We start from the raw sequence: 17,974 nt of genomic DNA, 5'->3' as shown, positions 1-17,974 counted from the left end.
CCTTAAAACTAGTCTTGATTAAAAATATCCTCCTTCTTGTACAATCTAGCTGTTATGGTGACCAGCGCCGCACCTCCCATGAGGCGAACTGAAGCGACCACTTCAGGCGGCGCTATGTCAGGGCCCCAGGGAGGGCGACATTTTTGATTACCTAAGCCAGTCCAGGACAGCTTAGCACCGAGCGGTGGATTGGGGAGGCCGCTGAAGCAGCGCTGCTCCAGCAGCCTCCCCTCACGCTCAGGCAGAGAGCAGGTCCTCTCACTGCCTGCGAACGCCGCTAAGCCCCGCCCCTTTGCTTCGCCCCGCGCCTCACACTCCACCACGCCCTCTCCGCTCCGCACCCTCCTCCCGGGGGGGGGGGGGGGGGGCTTTCTGTAGTTCGCCTCGGGCGGCGAAAGGGGCAGGTTCACCTCTGATGGTGACGTATGTGTCTCCATGGATACAGACTACAAACTGTGTGTAGTCTGGTCCTGCGGATATGTATTACTCCACTCTGAGTTATCCTGCAGGCAGTACAATCAGATACAGATGGCGGCATATAGGATTTCTCAGTACAGATGTACCTTCATATTCAACTTAGATCACGTACAGTATATACAGATTGTATGAACTCCTAAATATACTTCTATATTTGCTTCCACTTCTATATTCCTGCATTACAAGACAGAACGGCTGCTCAGTACTGTAGGAAAGCTAGTTAACAAGCCCTATGAGACTGGAAAGATGGTCATATAGTATTGACTGTAACCCGCTTCCAAGAATTACCTAAGAAACATGTCAAGGATGTGTATATTGACTGGAAATACGGGAAAAACACCCTTAAACTGATGTGCAGTTATTTTTAGATGGGTTCTATTATCTGATAGTATTACCCCTCCTCCACTGGGTTGCTAACAGTATAGTAAATGGTTCTGTATGTCTTGTATGGGAGGTAAATCCTATAGTAAATAGGCATGTCATTTCAATGCTCAGTTATTGGTCCTTTAGGGATAGCTCTGAGGATATCTCTGAATTAATTGGTGGTAAATGCACAGGGGAAAAGAGGAAAATTTGAGTATAAATAATATATATAATTTCTATCCACCCTCCTGCTGACACCAAATGGTGCTTTTAGTCGACATGATCTCACATCTAGTAACAGTTGGGCAGCATATACTTACATGGCATCCGAAGCTTATATTAGTATAGCCATCCTGTCCCATCTGACTCTTCACAGATATTATACTGCTTACTACTATGAAGACGACGAAACTCTTTTAACGCAATTGTTTTATACTTTTTTTTTTCTCTCTCTTGCAGAGTCAAGCTGAGGCACATTACAAAGGGAATCGACATGCTCGAAGAGTTAAAGGGATTGAGAATGCCAAAACCCGACAGAAAGAGGGAGGGCAAGATGGAGATCGGAACACACCTATGATCAGCCCAGTGCCCAGTGCCAGCGAGAGTGATACAGACAGCAAAGGTGACTGGCATGTAACACTACGTCTTTCCTTATTCATCCATGTCAAAACATGGTTATTGTCGTGAGGTTTCCCTGCCAGGTTAATGTGCAGAGAGGTGATCAGACTGCAAACAATGTCAGCACATCTCATCCTCAAAGCATTTAGCCAACATATTTGGACACCCTCCAAGTACAAGCAAGGCTGACTGCTTCCCCTTTTCACATTCACCATGCTGGATATCTTTTCAGATTTTCTGTGCTAGTTTTATCCCTTTTTTTAATATTACTTTAAAGTTTAAAAGGAGTCTGTTAGGTCCAAGATGCCCCCAAACCAATATTAGTGCCTTTAATAGGAACAAAATAACACCTTTATGGCAACAACCCAATGAAGCCATGCAGAGATAATCCTCTTTTTATGGACATGCATATCATCTGGTAAGTGCACCGGGGGCGGGGCTTTATTAGTTAGATTTGCCTACAGACTGTTGCATTTCCTTTAGCTCTTCTCTAGATTTGGTGTACAATTTCTTCCCTTTAGCCACAATCAACATTTTCAGCCTCTGTCTGCATCACAGTTGTCTGTAGGCAAAATCTGAAATATCAGGCCCCACCCCATATGCACTTGCCAGCTGATTTGCATATACATAAAAATATGAGTGAGATATGGGAGATGTAATAGACTGTAATTGATTATTGGTTGTAACCAGTTGGGGGTTTATTCCTACATTATCCGTTCAGTGATAAAACCCACTTGTCAATATATTCATATATTTCTATTTACTATCCCCAGCTCCAGCACTGATCCTCTGTTGGTCCCTACTGTTTACTTTTTTGGTCTGATGACCTGTTGTACTGGCCGCTGCAGCCAGTCACTGACCTTAAAGGGGTTGTCCACTTTCAAACTAATATTGAGAGACAAATATTATTGTTTGTATTACAAAAAGTTGTACAATTTTCCAATATACAGTACTTTCTGTATCAATTCCTCAGTTTTCTATATCTCTGCTTGCTGTCATTCATTCTGCTTACTCCTAGTGGATAGAAGTTAGTCCATGGTCATGTGGTTTACAGCCCACGGTCATGTGATATACAGTCCATGGTCATATGATATACAGTCCATGTTCATGTGATGGAGACACAGGTGCACAGCTTATTACAGTCACCTCACAGTAATCCTACATCTGCCTGGGAACAAGCTGTATACCTGTGTGTCCATCACGTTAGCATGGACTGTATATCACATGACCATGTACTATGTATCACATGACCATGGACTGTGTATCACATGAGCATGGACTGTATATCACATGACCATGTACTATGTATCACATGACCATGGACTGTGTATCACATGACCATGGACTGTGTGTCACATGACCATGGACTGTATATCACATGACCATGGACTGTATATCACATGACCATGGACTGTATATCACATGACCATGGTCTGATTTTTATCCATTGGTAGTAAGGGCTCGTTCACATCTGCGGCCCGGTCTCCGTACTTAGGTTTCCATTTCCTGCCTAAAACACAGGCAGGATACGGAAACCTGCAGGAGACTTTCTCACCCATTCATTTGAATGGGTGAGAAAGCTGTCCGGCCGTGCGCGGCGGTGAGCGTTTTGCGCTCTCCGCCGCGAAACCGGGTTTTATAATCCGGACACAGAGTCGGACATGCAGTACTCTGTGTCCGGATAAAAAAATCCGGTTTCGCGGCGGAGAGCGCAAAACGCTCACCGCCGCGCACGGCCGGACCCGGCCTATGGTTTCCGTCTTCTGGCATGCAGAAGACGGAAACCATAGAATGGAGACCCCAGACGCAGGTGTGAACCCAGCGTAAGCTACATGAAATGACAGCAAGCAGAGATCTAGATCACCATGAGGAATTGCTATAGGAAGTATATTGGGAAATTGTATACATTTTTTATTATACAAACTATAACATTTGTCTCTTAATATTGGTCTTAAAGTGGACAACCCCTTTAACAATGATGCTAGTATAAAAAACATGTGACTGGCTGAATCTGGTATTGCACAAGAGAATAAAGCCACTGGCACCCAATGTTAAAGCAGCAGGTATACTGTATAGTTTAGTTCCTTAAACTCTTGGATAACCCCTATAATATTGCTTCATTTCTTAATTCTGGTGGGCTATGACCATGTATGAAACTAGAATATTCATTTACTTCATAAATTGTCTTCTACTGTATATGTTACTGTACATACACAGAAGAATGAGAGACAGAAAATACCACTTAATTTCATTAAAACAGAAGCATCTTACTGGGATCTGGATCATATCAAATCTAGCAACTTAATAAGCGCTCCCCGGGGATCTAATTTTAAGGGTGTGGGACATTTTGCTGCTTTGCAACTGGGGAAGATGATAAACTGCGCCAAATGACAGCGAGGTTTACTAATTATACTATAAGGCTTTCAAACGCTTTCCATATGAGCCTGATATACCATACAGCATTAACCCCGCGTTCTGCTTCCCAGAGGTCATGCAGAGTTGACATCATGTAGTTGAACTGTATACACACTTTAAATTCTGCATTGCCCCATGATCTCTTTGTAATGAACCCTTTTAAAGGGATATTTCGATCTTGGCAAAACATGGCTGAAATGGAAATACACGGCACCTTCTCACGACCATGAATGTATTAGACAGTGTGAAGAGCAGCTACAAACTTTTAGCTAAAAGGAAATGCTATAAGTATATGATTCCTTAACTTTCCTTTTGGTTCAACCTTTACCCTTATGTGTAGCACAAGATAACCAATGGGGAAAGCCAATAGTGCCCTGAATTCATTTTTTTTTTTTTTTTTTTAAAAAAGCAAAAAACTGATTTTGTGTTACTCTGTCACAAGTTGTTTATGCTATATGTGTATGTGTCTATATGTGGCCACCTAGTAGTCGTATTGTGATTTGTGGTCAGTTAAAGAGGACCTTTCACCAATCTGGGCACAGGCAGTTCTATATACTGCTGGAAAGCCGACAGTGCGCTGAATTCAGCACACTATCAGCTTTCCCCATCTGTGCCCCAGGTAAAGCGCTATCGGTCCCGGTACTGTAGCTCTTTACAGTCAGAAGGGCGTTTCTGACAGTCAGTCAGGAACGTCCTTCTCCACAGGAGCGCCTATCGCGCTGTACAGTGTGAGCGGGGAGGAACACCCCCTCCCCTCCTGATAATATTCGTCTATGGACGAGCACTGTGAGCAGAGGGAGGGGACGTTCCTCCCCGCTCACACAGTACAGCGCGATAGGCACTGCTGTGGAGAAGGACGTTCCTGACTGACTGTCAGAAACGCCCTTCTGACTGTAAAGAGCTACAGTACTGGACCGGGATCGATAGCACTTTACCCGGGACACAGATCGGGAAAGCTGATAGTGCGCTGAATTCAGCGCACTGTCGGCTTTCCAGCAGTATATAGAACTGCCTGTGCCCAATCTGATGAAAGGTCCTCTTTAAGGGTTTGTTTACATGTTGAAATATTTTTATACTTGGCTTTATGTGATATTGATGTACCGTATTTAACCATATTTGAGGTAAGTTAGGGGTGGACACATTTGTACCTCTATTTTGGATACATCTATGATTACTAGTAATACACAAATACTCCGCTGCTGCCTCTCTATGTATTTTCTTCTGCTACTTCTGTGGTACCCTGCTGAAATGATGTAAGCATAGTGAAATATACTTTACTGTATAGTAGAGGAGCCCTGGCTTCCCTATGTAAAGTGGGCCAACCATCACATGTCTGGATTGTTTATAGTCCGCACATTTTGCATTGGAAATGTTTGGACCTTGTTCCTTTTATTTCCTTTTGCTGAGACTACAAGTCCTCCCAACTGCCTTCTCTTCCATCCACTTCATCTTCCATTTGTTGTACAGTAACTTCCCCTTGCCCAGTTCAGCACAGCTTCCTCCATTGGTCTGGCCAACAATCCCAGCACTGACTTCTAATTTTGCTGCAGTAGCAAGTAAAAAGGCTACAGAGCGTCATGTGTATGCTGATAATGTGAATAAGAGGGTCATGTGATCAGTAGAGAACAAGGCAATGTAGGTAATATTACATAAAGGTCAGAACATCACATATGGAATAATAGTTTTAACACTTTATTTAATTCTTGTCCAGGGAACCGCCTTTAATACATTAGCTGAGGGCAGGTTTATATACAGTCGATATGGAGGAGTAGATCTAGCAAGTAAGTGGGACTATTTTTCTAGTACTAGTTGTTTGGGATTGGAATTGCATTTATCATGATGACTTCAGACCCATATCCCAACTACAAGCACTTAAAATGCCTCTGTCTACAAGGTAAAGGCATATTCTAAAAATAACCTCTAATGGGACATCATATCTGTCCGTACAATGAACAGGTGAATAGATGGCTCAGTGCCTAATATGTTGAATCATCATCTCCTAGAAGCAAGTTGTTCAGTTCGGTAACAACGCTGGGGATCCGTCATTCTGACATCTGCTCATATGAGAAATCTCCCTCTCGATAAAGATCTTCTCACCTGGGACACATCACAATGTTAAAATATATATCTTTCTGACAAGCCCTAAATTACGTGTATGACGGCTACAACCTGTCCATATACTTGGGTTCCCTAATAATTGCTCTTCCTTTTCACTGTGTTTGAGAAACTCATTCCCTGTAGACGGTCTGGTACCAGACACTTCAGCCAAAAGTCTTTGGGATTTGCTGTCAAGTGTTACAATCTGGCACTTGGTTCTATAAGCTAGGAGTGCAGCCAAAATACGATGATGCCTGGTTATGACATCATCTTCACCTAATATAAACCTAACTTGGAGGTTGCACCATGTAATATCTTTCATTCAATGTAAAGGACCTTCGGAGTGTGACCTGTAGGTCGTCTGGATCCAATGAGGACTGATGTAGACAAGCGATGGCAGGATAGACTTGTACAACATCTTGAGTACAATTTACATCTTTGTAGTTGGCATCAAGATTGTGACTCTGCTTAAAAATGATCCTGGCTTTTCCATTGAATGCAGTTCCTACAATCTGTTGTGAGATGTGAGGTGCACTGATACGTTCCGCTTTGGCTTTGTGACAACAGGAAAGGCGTATGCCTAAGCTTAAGAGTTAAATGTGTAATTATTCCGCCAGCTGTGGCCACTTATCGATGTTGGATAAATTCCCTGAAAAACATATCCACTAAAAAGCATTACACCCCTCTTCCCAAGCCCTGTATCCCTGAAAGCAAAGGAACACGTCCTTCCGCGCCCTCACTTTTATTTAGCCGAACATGTGCGTCTCATTACGTCTAATTGTCTGTGATGAGGTTTGTCTCTCTTTATATGAACTTTCCGCATCATTCCTATGCAAGCCTCAAGTTAAATTTGCCATCTTGTGTTCTGAGGACCTACGTACAACATTACGGCAGTAAGGGACATGTATGCATCCTGGTATAGTGGCCGCAGGGAATACATTGTGTATTTATCAAGACATATGGCGGTATTAAGTTAGAATAGAAAATGGAGCTGGAGCAGATTGTACTTTTGTGGATACTCTTGCGTGCTGTCGAGTCCATGTCTTCTCCAAACAGTTTTACGACATTTACTCTGAATGGCGATGAAGCTTGCCAAGCACTTCAGACACGTTCTGCAACATTCCCCCTGATGGTCAATAAGGGAAAGACCGTAAAACATTTTATAGCTAAAGAATAATTCTCCTATTTTGTCCTAAAATAAACTACAGTACTTTAGAAAATTCCTGGAGGTAGAAATGGTGCACGTGTGTGTTTTTTAGATCCATCCAGTATATCAGTTCCTTCATCGTACTGTATTCTTGCACAATCTATTGGCGACTGTTGGGCGGACATGCGAGCATATTGCCAATTTATAACAATAAAGTTGATGACGCCTGGCGTCCACATCTGCCGATTCTTAACACTTGGCCTCCTATAATCAGGATAGCCTCCTATTTATTCCAAGAAGTTCAATTTTTTGTTACTATTCCTGAGCCTCTCAATTGTTATATGGCTTTGTATTAGATTTGCTTATTAAACTGTGTCGAGATCCTTCCAAATCCTACATCCTACTGTAGGCGTCATGGAGCGGTATTCCTTTACATTACTCTAGACTTGTATTTCTAAGTGGCTGAATGGTATGTACTTTTATATATACATTATTAACCATTGTAAGAATACTGGTGTATACCGCGCAGGATTCCTAGAGTACGGCCTCTTCGCCAGCAAAAAGATGCAGCCAAGTTGTAATATGTTTTTAGATGGCTGGAACAGGGCAGGCAGCAATTCTTTCCTATTGATAGTGCAGTAACCTAGGGATCAGAGCAGGCAGCCAGCACAGACATATACAGCCAATGTGGCTTTGTCTTCGGTTTCATTGGCTATTAAATTTTAACAAGTTTGAAGTCAGTCGGGAGACAGGAGGCGTATGAAGTTTCATCTCATTCTGTACTGGATTAGAAAACATGCTGCCATGTCATTCTGTGTCACAGCACTATGGATGTGACTGAGATTCTAGCTAGGAAGGGAGGTAGAGAGGCTGGTGTAACACATTTGGGATGGCTGCCATCTAGCACATTGGTTGGGATGTAGCAGTTTGATTGACGTGACTGTTCAATACTGGCTTTTCAGTTCTAGTACCTGCATACCAGTATGCTGTACCCAAGACATACCCGTTTTACAGATAGAATGTGCTCTCATCCCCTGGAAACCAACTTAGGGTTTGTTCACACAGCGGAAGATGAAGAGGAATTCGTCGCGGACTAGCCGCGATGGAATGATGATACACCGGCATCCTGTCGCGGCTTCCCGCTGCTGAATGGGCAAGATTGAGGAAAGATCAAGCAGGACGCTTCTTTTTTCCGCATCCTGCTGCTATATCTGCCTCCCATTTAAAGCAACAGGAGGCGGATTCCGGGAGGAATCTGCCCCATATTTGGGGGTGAAATCTGCCCCCAAATCAGCAGCAAATTCCTCCATGTGACAAAGCCTTAAAGCTTACACCAAATTCCTTGCACAGTTTGTGAAATACCCACAATAAAATAAGGGTAAAAATGGTCTATCGCACTGTATACAGCTACCATATAAAACCGGGCACCCTCCTTAAGGTAAAACACAGGGTCAGTGCTAGGTATTAAAGGGATGCTATCATTAAAAGTCATTTTTTTGTCCCTAACACATAGGAATAGCCTTAAGAAAGGCTATTCGTCTCCTACCTTTAGATGTCTTCTCCAGACCGCCGTTTGGTATATAATCTGGTTTTCGTCAGTATGCAAACGAGTTCTATCGAAGTACTGGGGGCGGGCCCCAGTGCTCAAACAGCATTGGGGGCGTCCCCAATGCTGTGAGAGAACTCTCCAGCGCCGCCTCCATCTTCTTCAGGAACGGGTCTTCTTCGCATCTTCTTCCGGAGGTTGGCTTCAAACTTCGAGGCCTCGGGCTTAGGGCAAAGCCGACTGCACATAACCGCCAGCCACAAGAAAATGGCCGCTTGCACAGTATTGTAAACGGCCATTTTCTTGTGGCCGGTAGACATGAGCAGTTGACATCTAAAGGTAGGCGACGAATAGCCTTAACGCTATTCCTACGTGTTAGGGACAAAAATGACTTTTAATAATAGGATCCCTTTAAAGAAACTGACCATCAAGCTCTGTGATGTATATGAAGAAAAGCCTTGTGTCCATATATCATAGTGCTTCCCTTCACTACAATGGGAAATGTATTTAAGGCCGTGGTCTCATGTAACGCAAGCGCCGCGATTTTGCCACACCATTTTACAGTACTTGCAAAGTGGATGGGATTCTGGCTAATCCCACTCACACATTGCAGAAAAATATCCATAGTGTACATGGGGAAAAACGTGATGCGTTTCCACTGTGCTTTTCCCGCAGCGCTTTTTGGCTGCAGCTCACTATGTGGGGTCTTAGCCTGAAGGTGTTTTTCCTTTTCTGTGAAGAATATAACTTTCTAGGTCAGATGTGAGTGAGCTCAGAGGGAGGTTAGTTGTTTCAGCACATATGGGTGCAGTGCTGAGCCAAGAGATTTGCACAGATCATGTTCTGCGCTCTCTGAATCCTCTCAACTCTTGTGTATTTGTTGCTTTTCGACATTCCTTCCTCCCTCTGTTCGTCTTCAGTGCTCTCTCTGTTATTCACAAACATACTTTCTGATACATGCATTCTGATGCCTTTGCTCCGATGTCGCACAGTTCACATTAGGGGGTGACATTTCATAAGCATTTTTGGCTGCTAGGTAACATTTTATTAGTCATAACCATAATTCTCCGTCTTACACAGAACTTTATTACTTGTGATCTTGTCTGCTGAATTCCTACTATCCTTACTCACTGCTAGAACATTAACTTTGTTTTCTACTTGTATTTGGAAAATCTTCTTCATTCACTCTGCATTCATGGAATAATGGTTAATGACTTCTTAAAGGAGATGTCCATGTATATCCTTTCAATGTTAGTATATGTGATTATCCCTTGGGCTGGACTGTTTTTAGGGTCCCCAACCCTTCATTCAGCTATAGCAGGGACTTGTTGTTTTTTCCTCTGTTTCAATTAAAAGAAATCTCCTTGCTGTAATTTTAATGGAAACCTTCTGCTTGTTGGACAGTTCTTCACTCAGTACATGGGGATAAGGAAATTTACTGTCATCTAAATACCTTATTTCATAAGGAATAAGAGAAAGGACTGCACACATCATCTCAATATGGTACTGTCAATGTGAGATCTTCCAAAGTCTAAGCTAGGAAAGGATAGACCTCTATAAAGAGAATGCAATGCGGTAAGCGTCAACTGTTTGGGAGACAATCGTGTCCTACAGCCTATGTTGGTATTGGAGATTGATAAAATTAATGACGATGAGCTGCAATACCAGATATAGCCTATGACCAACGTGGTGCTGTTTCAGAAAAAAAAGATATTAAATTCTAAAGTTACAAGGTCATGTTCCTTATAGTATCTTTAAAAAAAAACTATTTTTTTTTACACTGTATACATGCAAACTAAGATTAACCTTTTAAAGGGGGTATTCCTATGGCCCCTGTTCCTGGTCAAGAGTACCTTGTCCAGTACTTCTGTTATCTCTGAAAGTTTGTGCAAAGATTTGCAAGTTTTGACCAGTTTACACCTTTTTTGTCAAGTGGGTGGGGAGACGTTAAATGGATTAGGTAAACGGATGTAAAAAACATGATTTGAATAGATCCTTCATAAGCCGACCTCAGCGAGTTTAAGTGGGTGACTTCTTCTTGCAGCTAGGGCCCTGACCAATAATATTCATCAATTCAGAATCATCTGTATGTATGTGAGGTCACAACAAGAAGACAAAGTTTACAGAAGTAGCAAACTATATCCAAACCTCCCAACTTTCAAAGGACAGAAAGAGGGACAAATAGCATACTGGCAAATTTAGCTCCACCCACTTCTAAATTGTCTCCACCCATTCCCATCCATTTTTCTTTGTGCACACAGTATAATGCTCCTACAGTCACCCTAATATTATATGCCCCCACATTATAATGTCCCTCTCTTTGTTCCCCTGCTACCCAGTCTGCAGTCTCTTGTCCCAGAGTCTTCAGGGAGCTGCAGGCGCGATGTGAGTGATGTCATCACATCATGCCTACAGCTCCCGGAGCACACAGGGGCACAATGATGAGGCAGGAGTTGTCTGCTCCTGCTCCACCACTGTATTCTACTCATTTGGGTCCTCTCTGGATGAAGATGAGTTAAATCTAGGACATACCTGCTGCCAACCAGGACCGAGGACAGGACCCAGAATCTGGGACTGCCCTGCTGAGTCTGGGAGTGTTTGGAGGTATGCTTTAACTGTAGACCGCTAAAGGAACAAAAGGATTATTTAGGCCAAGGCCACAGTGGCATTAATGTCAGCGGGTTAGCTGTCGCAAACGTAGTGGGTAACGCACCGCAATGAACAGCAGCAAATCCTATCCATATACTTAAACTAAAATCCACAGTGTTTGATTGATTGAAATTCTGCAGGTTGTCTTGTGCAGACCCAGCCATAGAGAAGAAATATAATGAGCGTTAAACCTCTGCAAACCCTTAATAGACACCATTATAATGATTGGTGACTGTTACATGTATCCATTATTAAGGATACCCCCTTTATGGTAAAAACCATACGTAATTGGTACTGTGTCTGTAATGACGCGTACAATAAAATGAACACGTTATTTCTATACAGTGGACATTGTAAAAGAAAATGTCAAACTTTTTTTTATCCTGTCTCCCAAAAATGTAATAACAGGTGATCAAAAAGTTGTTCTGAGTGTAACAGAGTATGGCACCAATGAAAACTTCAAGTTGTTCGACAAAAAACAAGCCCCTCACACAGCTTCATTGATGGAGAAGTGAAAATATTATGGGTATTTGTATGCCGTACCACAAAAACAGAAGATTTAAAATATATAAATAAATATATATATATATATATATATATATATATATATATATATATATATATATATATTTTTTTTTTTTTTTGCAAAAATAGTAATAAACTAAAAAAGTTATATTGGTTGAATGGTAAAGACCCACAGAATAAAGTTATGTCATTTTATACCTGATCGCTGGTGCAGTGATTGGCTGTATTTTGCCCCTTTTGCCCAAAATATTTTTGCAGTACATTATTTGTACCCCACAATTGTGCCATTTAGCAATTAATCTCATACAGCGGTGTATTACAGTAATTGCAAAGTGGATGGGATTCTTGCAAGTCCCATGCCCACTTTGTGGGAAAAACCGCAGCACAGACACGCTGCGATTTTCAAAACCAGCGCAGTTTTGGAAATCGCAGTATGTCCATTATATCTACGGAAACGCTGGCGGCTTCCCCATAGATATAATTGTAACAGAAAGTCAGCGGAGGATAACTCTGAGAACTTTCTGTTTAAAGCGCTGCAGGAAGAACCACGATGAGTTCCTGACGCAGTTTTTCCCACAGCGCTTTAGCACTGAGTATCGTCCCGTGGGGTCTTAGCCTTTAAAGTAAAAAATGGGCCACATCCTTAAGACATGTACATGTAACAGCAAGCTATGCCTTAAGCCCGTTCCTTATCCAGTTAATATCCTTTTTCAGATGAATTGCGTTTTATTTTGCATTTTCTTCCAAAGCTTTCCTTGTGACATTTATTTTTGAAGCATTGACTGCACCCTGACATTAGACAGATGGTGAGTGAGCCATTTGGTTCTGGACATTGTTTTGCTGTCATATAAACCTGGTTGACTGCCCTATACACAGTAAATGTCATGATGGAGGAGATGAGCTCAGTAAGTGGCATGGCTCAGTGTTAGGGTTGGATGCAGATTTAGGAATCCCATTCTGGTCACAGCACGCCCTCCTTATTTCTCACATCCACCCATGCACATTGAAGTCTCGCTGTGTGATGTCTATTCAGACCTTGTCTTTGTGCCTTAACACACACTGGGAACCTATATATCAAATTGTCCTGTTTGAAAACTGGAGCAAAAATAGCCGAGATATCAAACAATGAAACTGCTTTGAAAGCGATGTTTCTTTTTTTTCCCAAGTTGAGATGATGCTATTTTTACCAGAGTTTTGTAACCTGGAAAGTTTCCTTCGAGCAGGACCGTCCTTGCTTCCAACGCTGGAATAAATCACTGCTGTCATTTTCTTGTTTTTCTAGTGAACGCTTTAGTATGTTGGCTCATTACATGTAAATGATCATGATGTTCATCGCATTTCTTCACTCACATGGTTCTGCTTATCTGGCCATTAGTTCTTGCTAGACGCTTGCACATATGGTACAGGACCATTTCTCTAACTGACAGACTGGCCATGTCTACTAAGCTGCAGAAGGCCTCATGACCTCATCCTGGAGATACAGTGTGCACATCTGAGGAGAAATTATATACTGATAGGGAATGCTTCAGTACAGGGACTGGCGGACATCTTGAAGTGTTAGAAGTTTATATCAATCTGCGCTTCCTACACTTCTGTACTGTACCATGACGCCATCTGGTAGCCAAAACGGACCAAAATGGTAGATGTGAAAACACCTTATAACTTTTACTTTTAGGTACACAGCACATAAGATCTTTGTTACTGATCTCTGGAAGTCTGAATACTAGGACCCCTACCAATTATGACAACAAGGGTCCTGAATCCCTGTTTGAATGGAGCAGCTTGTGCACTGGCACTTGATTTATCCCTATGAGACTGCCATAGAGAAGCCGAAACAGTGCTTAGACGGGACTGTTGCTCCATTGAAATGGGGAAGGAGGGATCAGGGTCCTAATTCTCCTCATCAGTGGGGGTTTCGGCAGTAGCACTGGTGGGCGGTCACCAGCGTCAGGACAGTGGCATATGGCTGCTCCAGTTTGGCCAGCACCGCATTCCTCTGTGGCCATAAGACTGATAAATTTCTTAATATTTTCTAGCAGTCAAAAATTTATAATTATTGTCCAACAAAAAATCAAAAATGAAACACTTAAAAATACAGTTATGTTCAAAGAGAGAGATTTTTATCCCTATAAAATTGTTCTTTAAAATATTTTTTTGAAGCTTTATAGGAAAGTCAATTGTCACAGTCCTGCTCTGCATGTAAATGAAGATTCACACATCTACTAGGCTTATATGGTCCATGCAAGTAGACTGTTCAGTCTTTGTTGTTCATTAATTCATATGCACTTGTTTATTACATCTAATAACAAGGACATGTGCGCGCATGCGCAGAAGAGAGGCGTGGACACGTGCAGACCAAAATTGATTATTTTGCCACGAGACAAAACACTTGCCACGTGCCAATTGTAACCTGTATCAGTGACTCAGGAGGGGGATATAAGAGACTGTCTGGGTTTGTCCAGAGAAAACTTGAGATTTGATTTACTTAAGGCTCAGAAGTATGCGGTTTATTGCGGTAGGTCCTGCTCATGGGTTTCCCTTAAGGTCAGTCAGTATCTAAAAATAAAGCCAAAATATCTTTTCAAAATATTTCTGAATAAGGTAATGTTAAAGGGGTTCTCCAGGGAAACCACGGGCATTTCTGTAGGTATAACTGACATGCTGCGAATTCCAAAACCCGCGGCGGGATTTTCTAGTATCCCATCTACTATAGAGGGACTGTCAAGAGGCGCATTTACGTCACGTGGGGCCACGGCCTTAAGGTGTCTTCAATGAGGTTCTATGATGGCAGAATTCTCCATATTAAGGTTTTTATTCCTGTATATACATTACATTCACAACAGTGGCGTAACTAGGAATGGCGGGGCCCCGTGGCGAACTTTTGACATGGGGCCCCCCTCCCCAAACCGATGCCGAAGACCTCGACTGACCCCCCTCCTCCGCACTCTATTATGTCCCTTAGTAAGCCCTGCACACAGTATTATGTCCATTAGTGGCCCCTGCACACAGTATTATCCTCCATAGTGGCCCCTGCACACACAGTATTAACCCCTATAGTGTCCAATGCACACAGTATTAACCCTTATAGTGTCCCCTGCACACACAGTATTAACCCCTATAGTGTCCCCTGCACACACAGTATTAACCCCTATAGTGTCCCCTGCACACACAGTATTATCCCCTATAGTGTCCCCTGCACACACAGTATTAACCCCAATAGTGTCCCCCTGCACACACAGTATTAACCCCTATAGTGTCCAATGCACACAGTATTATTAAACCCTATAGTGTCCAATGCACACACAGTATTAACCCCTATAGTGTCCAATGCACACACACTATTAACCCCTATAGTGTCCAATGCACACAGTATTATTAACCCCTATAGTGTCCAATGCACACACAGTATTAACCCCTATAGTGTCCCCTACACACAGTATTAACCCCTATAGTGTCCAATGCACACACAGTATTATCCCCAATAGTGTCCCCATATGTCCCACTGTGGACACCTATAAACATTTATTATACTCTGGGGTCTGAAAAGACCCCAGAGTATAATAATCGGAGACCCGGGGAATTAAAACCATTAAAAGAACAGAGATAGTTGCTTACCTGTTCCTGTCGGCGGCCGCTCTTGTCCAGCTTTAATGACATCAGACGTCACATGACCCGGGAAGCTGGCCTGGGTCATGTGACGTCAGACACGAATGACGGAGGCCTGGCAGGATCGTGGAGAGGTAAGTAACACTGTTTTTTATGTTACTTTACCTCTCCGGTCCGCCGATCATTATACTCGGGGGTCTGCAAAGACCCCCGAGTATAATGATAGCCTCTGTGGGCCCCGCGGTGTCACTTGCCGATCCCGGCCCAGCCAGGATCGGCAAGTGAATAGGGCCCGTAACGGACTTAAAAAAAAAAAAACGCAGCGGTAGCGGCTGTCACCGGGCCCCCTAATGGCCCGGGCCCTGTGGCAGCTGCTACTGCTGCTACCACGGTAGTTACGCCCCTGATTCACAACTTCTCTCGTATGAGTAAGGCTGGTCTTACATGACAGTAAGTTTAGTCCACAAATCGTCCGCAATTGTGTGTTCTCAATTGCGGACCATTTGAGGACACATTGTATTCAGTGCGGCCTCTTACACCACCGGATATCAGTGGTGTGCCGTGCCGTAACCGAGGTCCGCACTGAATACCGCAGGTCCGCAAAGTCGCAGACATCACGGCACTGCACAGACTGCCCCATAGAACTCTATGGGCGCATGCAGCTGGACACGGACGTCTGCAGAATGACTACTTGTATTGAAATTTAGTGTTGCTGATTAGCAACTTGCAGACCGCAAAACCACTACAGTCACGTAAGACCAGCCTAAATATTTCACATACCTTAAACATTGCAGTTTGATGGCCAGCAGGTGGAGACCTTCTGTTGCTCAAACCTAAGAGTATAAAGAATTTCCGTCTAGCATATTTACCACCCACTAAATCATTCTGGTCCTAGAAATTCTAACATTGATCCCTCCACACTGAGCTAAGTCTGGAAAAAATCATGCTAAATATGTAATGTGCTAGATAAGATCCTACAGGATGTCATTGCTGACCTTAAGGCTGAAGCCCCACGTTGCGGAAACGCAGCATTTTTTGTTGCATATTTTTCTGCGTATTTCTTTGACCACAATACAGCAAAGCTATGATGATGGGCCCCAAGCAATGTCCACTTCGGCATACATCAGAATCATGGAAAGTACAAATAGAGCACTGATGCAAAAAATCTTAAAACATAACATTTATTTCATACTCCTAAAAACTCCTCAGGAACTATAAAATATTTTACACACCACCATGTGACCGTATAACACCAATTCAGTGATAATATCACAGCAGTATATCTGGACCTATATATTTTAGATCCACAACCAGGTTTCCACTCAGGATCTTAATACATTAGAAAGCACCATAAGTCACAGTTGCAGTTGTATCTTATCCATGAGTGGTGGTCATCAATGTTCATACAGTATTTATGAGCCAGGACACACCATTGTCCCTATTAGGCCCTGGGGTTATCACCCTATGCCCCAAATTTGCTCCTACCCTAACAAGGGAAGTCCCAAGCTGACTTTAACGTCTTGTCCCTACCAGACCCTACGCGTTTCAGGGTGCATAAACACCCATCTTCAGGGGATCTCACTATCTTTTACAGATGCGTAATACTCTAAGGGTGTAGCTAGAAGTAAACATCCACTGATCCTGCACAGTGGTGCACATGGAGCCTAAAATCACATATACCCAGTTCCTGTGTTTCTACTAAGGCTAAACTAGATACATATTTGGCAGTGGCCAAATACGACATATTTTTTTGAGCCAAATTTGGGATTGGATTTAACAGAAGAGAAATGACCTTTATATTTCCATTACTTTCCAAGCTCCTCCTGACTTTGGCTTAAAAAAACCACAGCAATATTTGCAACTAAAAAATGTTACGTTTTCACAACGTGGGACCTTAGCTTAATAGGGTTGAACAGAGTTATCAAAACCTAGTTGATTTCTTTTTGAAAAAATGGTGTCACTCCTTACCACAGGTTTCATGCTATCGCAGCTCAGACCCATTCACTCTGGATCTGAAAAAATCTAATAGACTGATTTTGATGCTCTGTATTGTGCAATGTTCTTATGGATATTTTGCCACATGTTTTAGATGTTCCTTGTATTATCTAATTTATTATAGAAAATTGAATAAAAATTACAGTTTAAAAAAACAAAAACTAATAGACGAGTATGATGCTGTTTCTAACTGTACAATCTCTTTAAGCCCGGGGTCCCTTGTGGCCATACTGCAGTGGAAACAGCAGAAAAAAAAAGCATCGTTTTACAGTCCCTTCGAAGTTCATGCAAATCCCAACCACACATTGCAGAAAAGTCCACAGAGGAAACTTCTGCAGATTTTCTTTAAAAAAGCGCTGCAGGAAAAACTGTGATGTGTTGCTGTCTCGGTTTTCACCGCAGTGCTTTTGTTCTACGACTTCTCAAAAATGTAAAACTCCAGCATAAACGTCCTTTTTCATAAAAAATAACTTTTAATAGGAAACTTTAAGTTAAAAAATCCACAAGTGTCTCTTAAGCAACCTCTGAGAAACAGA

At 42.5% G+C, this 17,974-nt stretch overlaps 1 protein-coding gene across 4 annotated transcripts in view; it reads left to right on the top strand.

Moving 5' to 3' along the window:
* Window positions 1-17,974, top strand: part of ZNF385A (zinc finger protein 385A) — a 255,673-nt gene that overhangs the window by 229,914 nt on the left and 7,785 nt on the right. For all 4 annotated transcript variants that reach the window (XM_075265838.1, XM_075265839.1, XM_075265836.1 and 1 more), the window contains one exon: window positions 1,300-1,462. In XM_075265838.1, the coding sequence (XP_075121939.1) occupies window positions 1,300-1,462 (163 nt within the window). The remainder of the gene's footprint in view (window positions 1-1,299; window positions 1,463-17,974) is intronic.

This window comes from Leptodactylus fuscus, chromosome 2, assembly GCF_031893055.1.
Source record: "Leptodactylus fuscus isolate aLepFus1 chromosome 2, aLepFus1.hap2, whole genome shotgun sequence".
Lineage (NCBI taxonomy): Eukaryota > Metazoa > Chordata > Amphibia > Anura > Leptodactylidae > Leptodactylus > Leptodactylus fuscus.
Note: the sequence above shows the minus strand (reverse complement) of the source record. Positions and strands in the feature narration are given on the sequence as shown.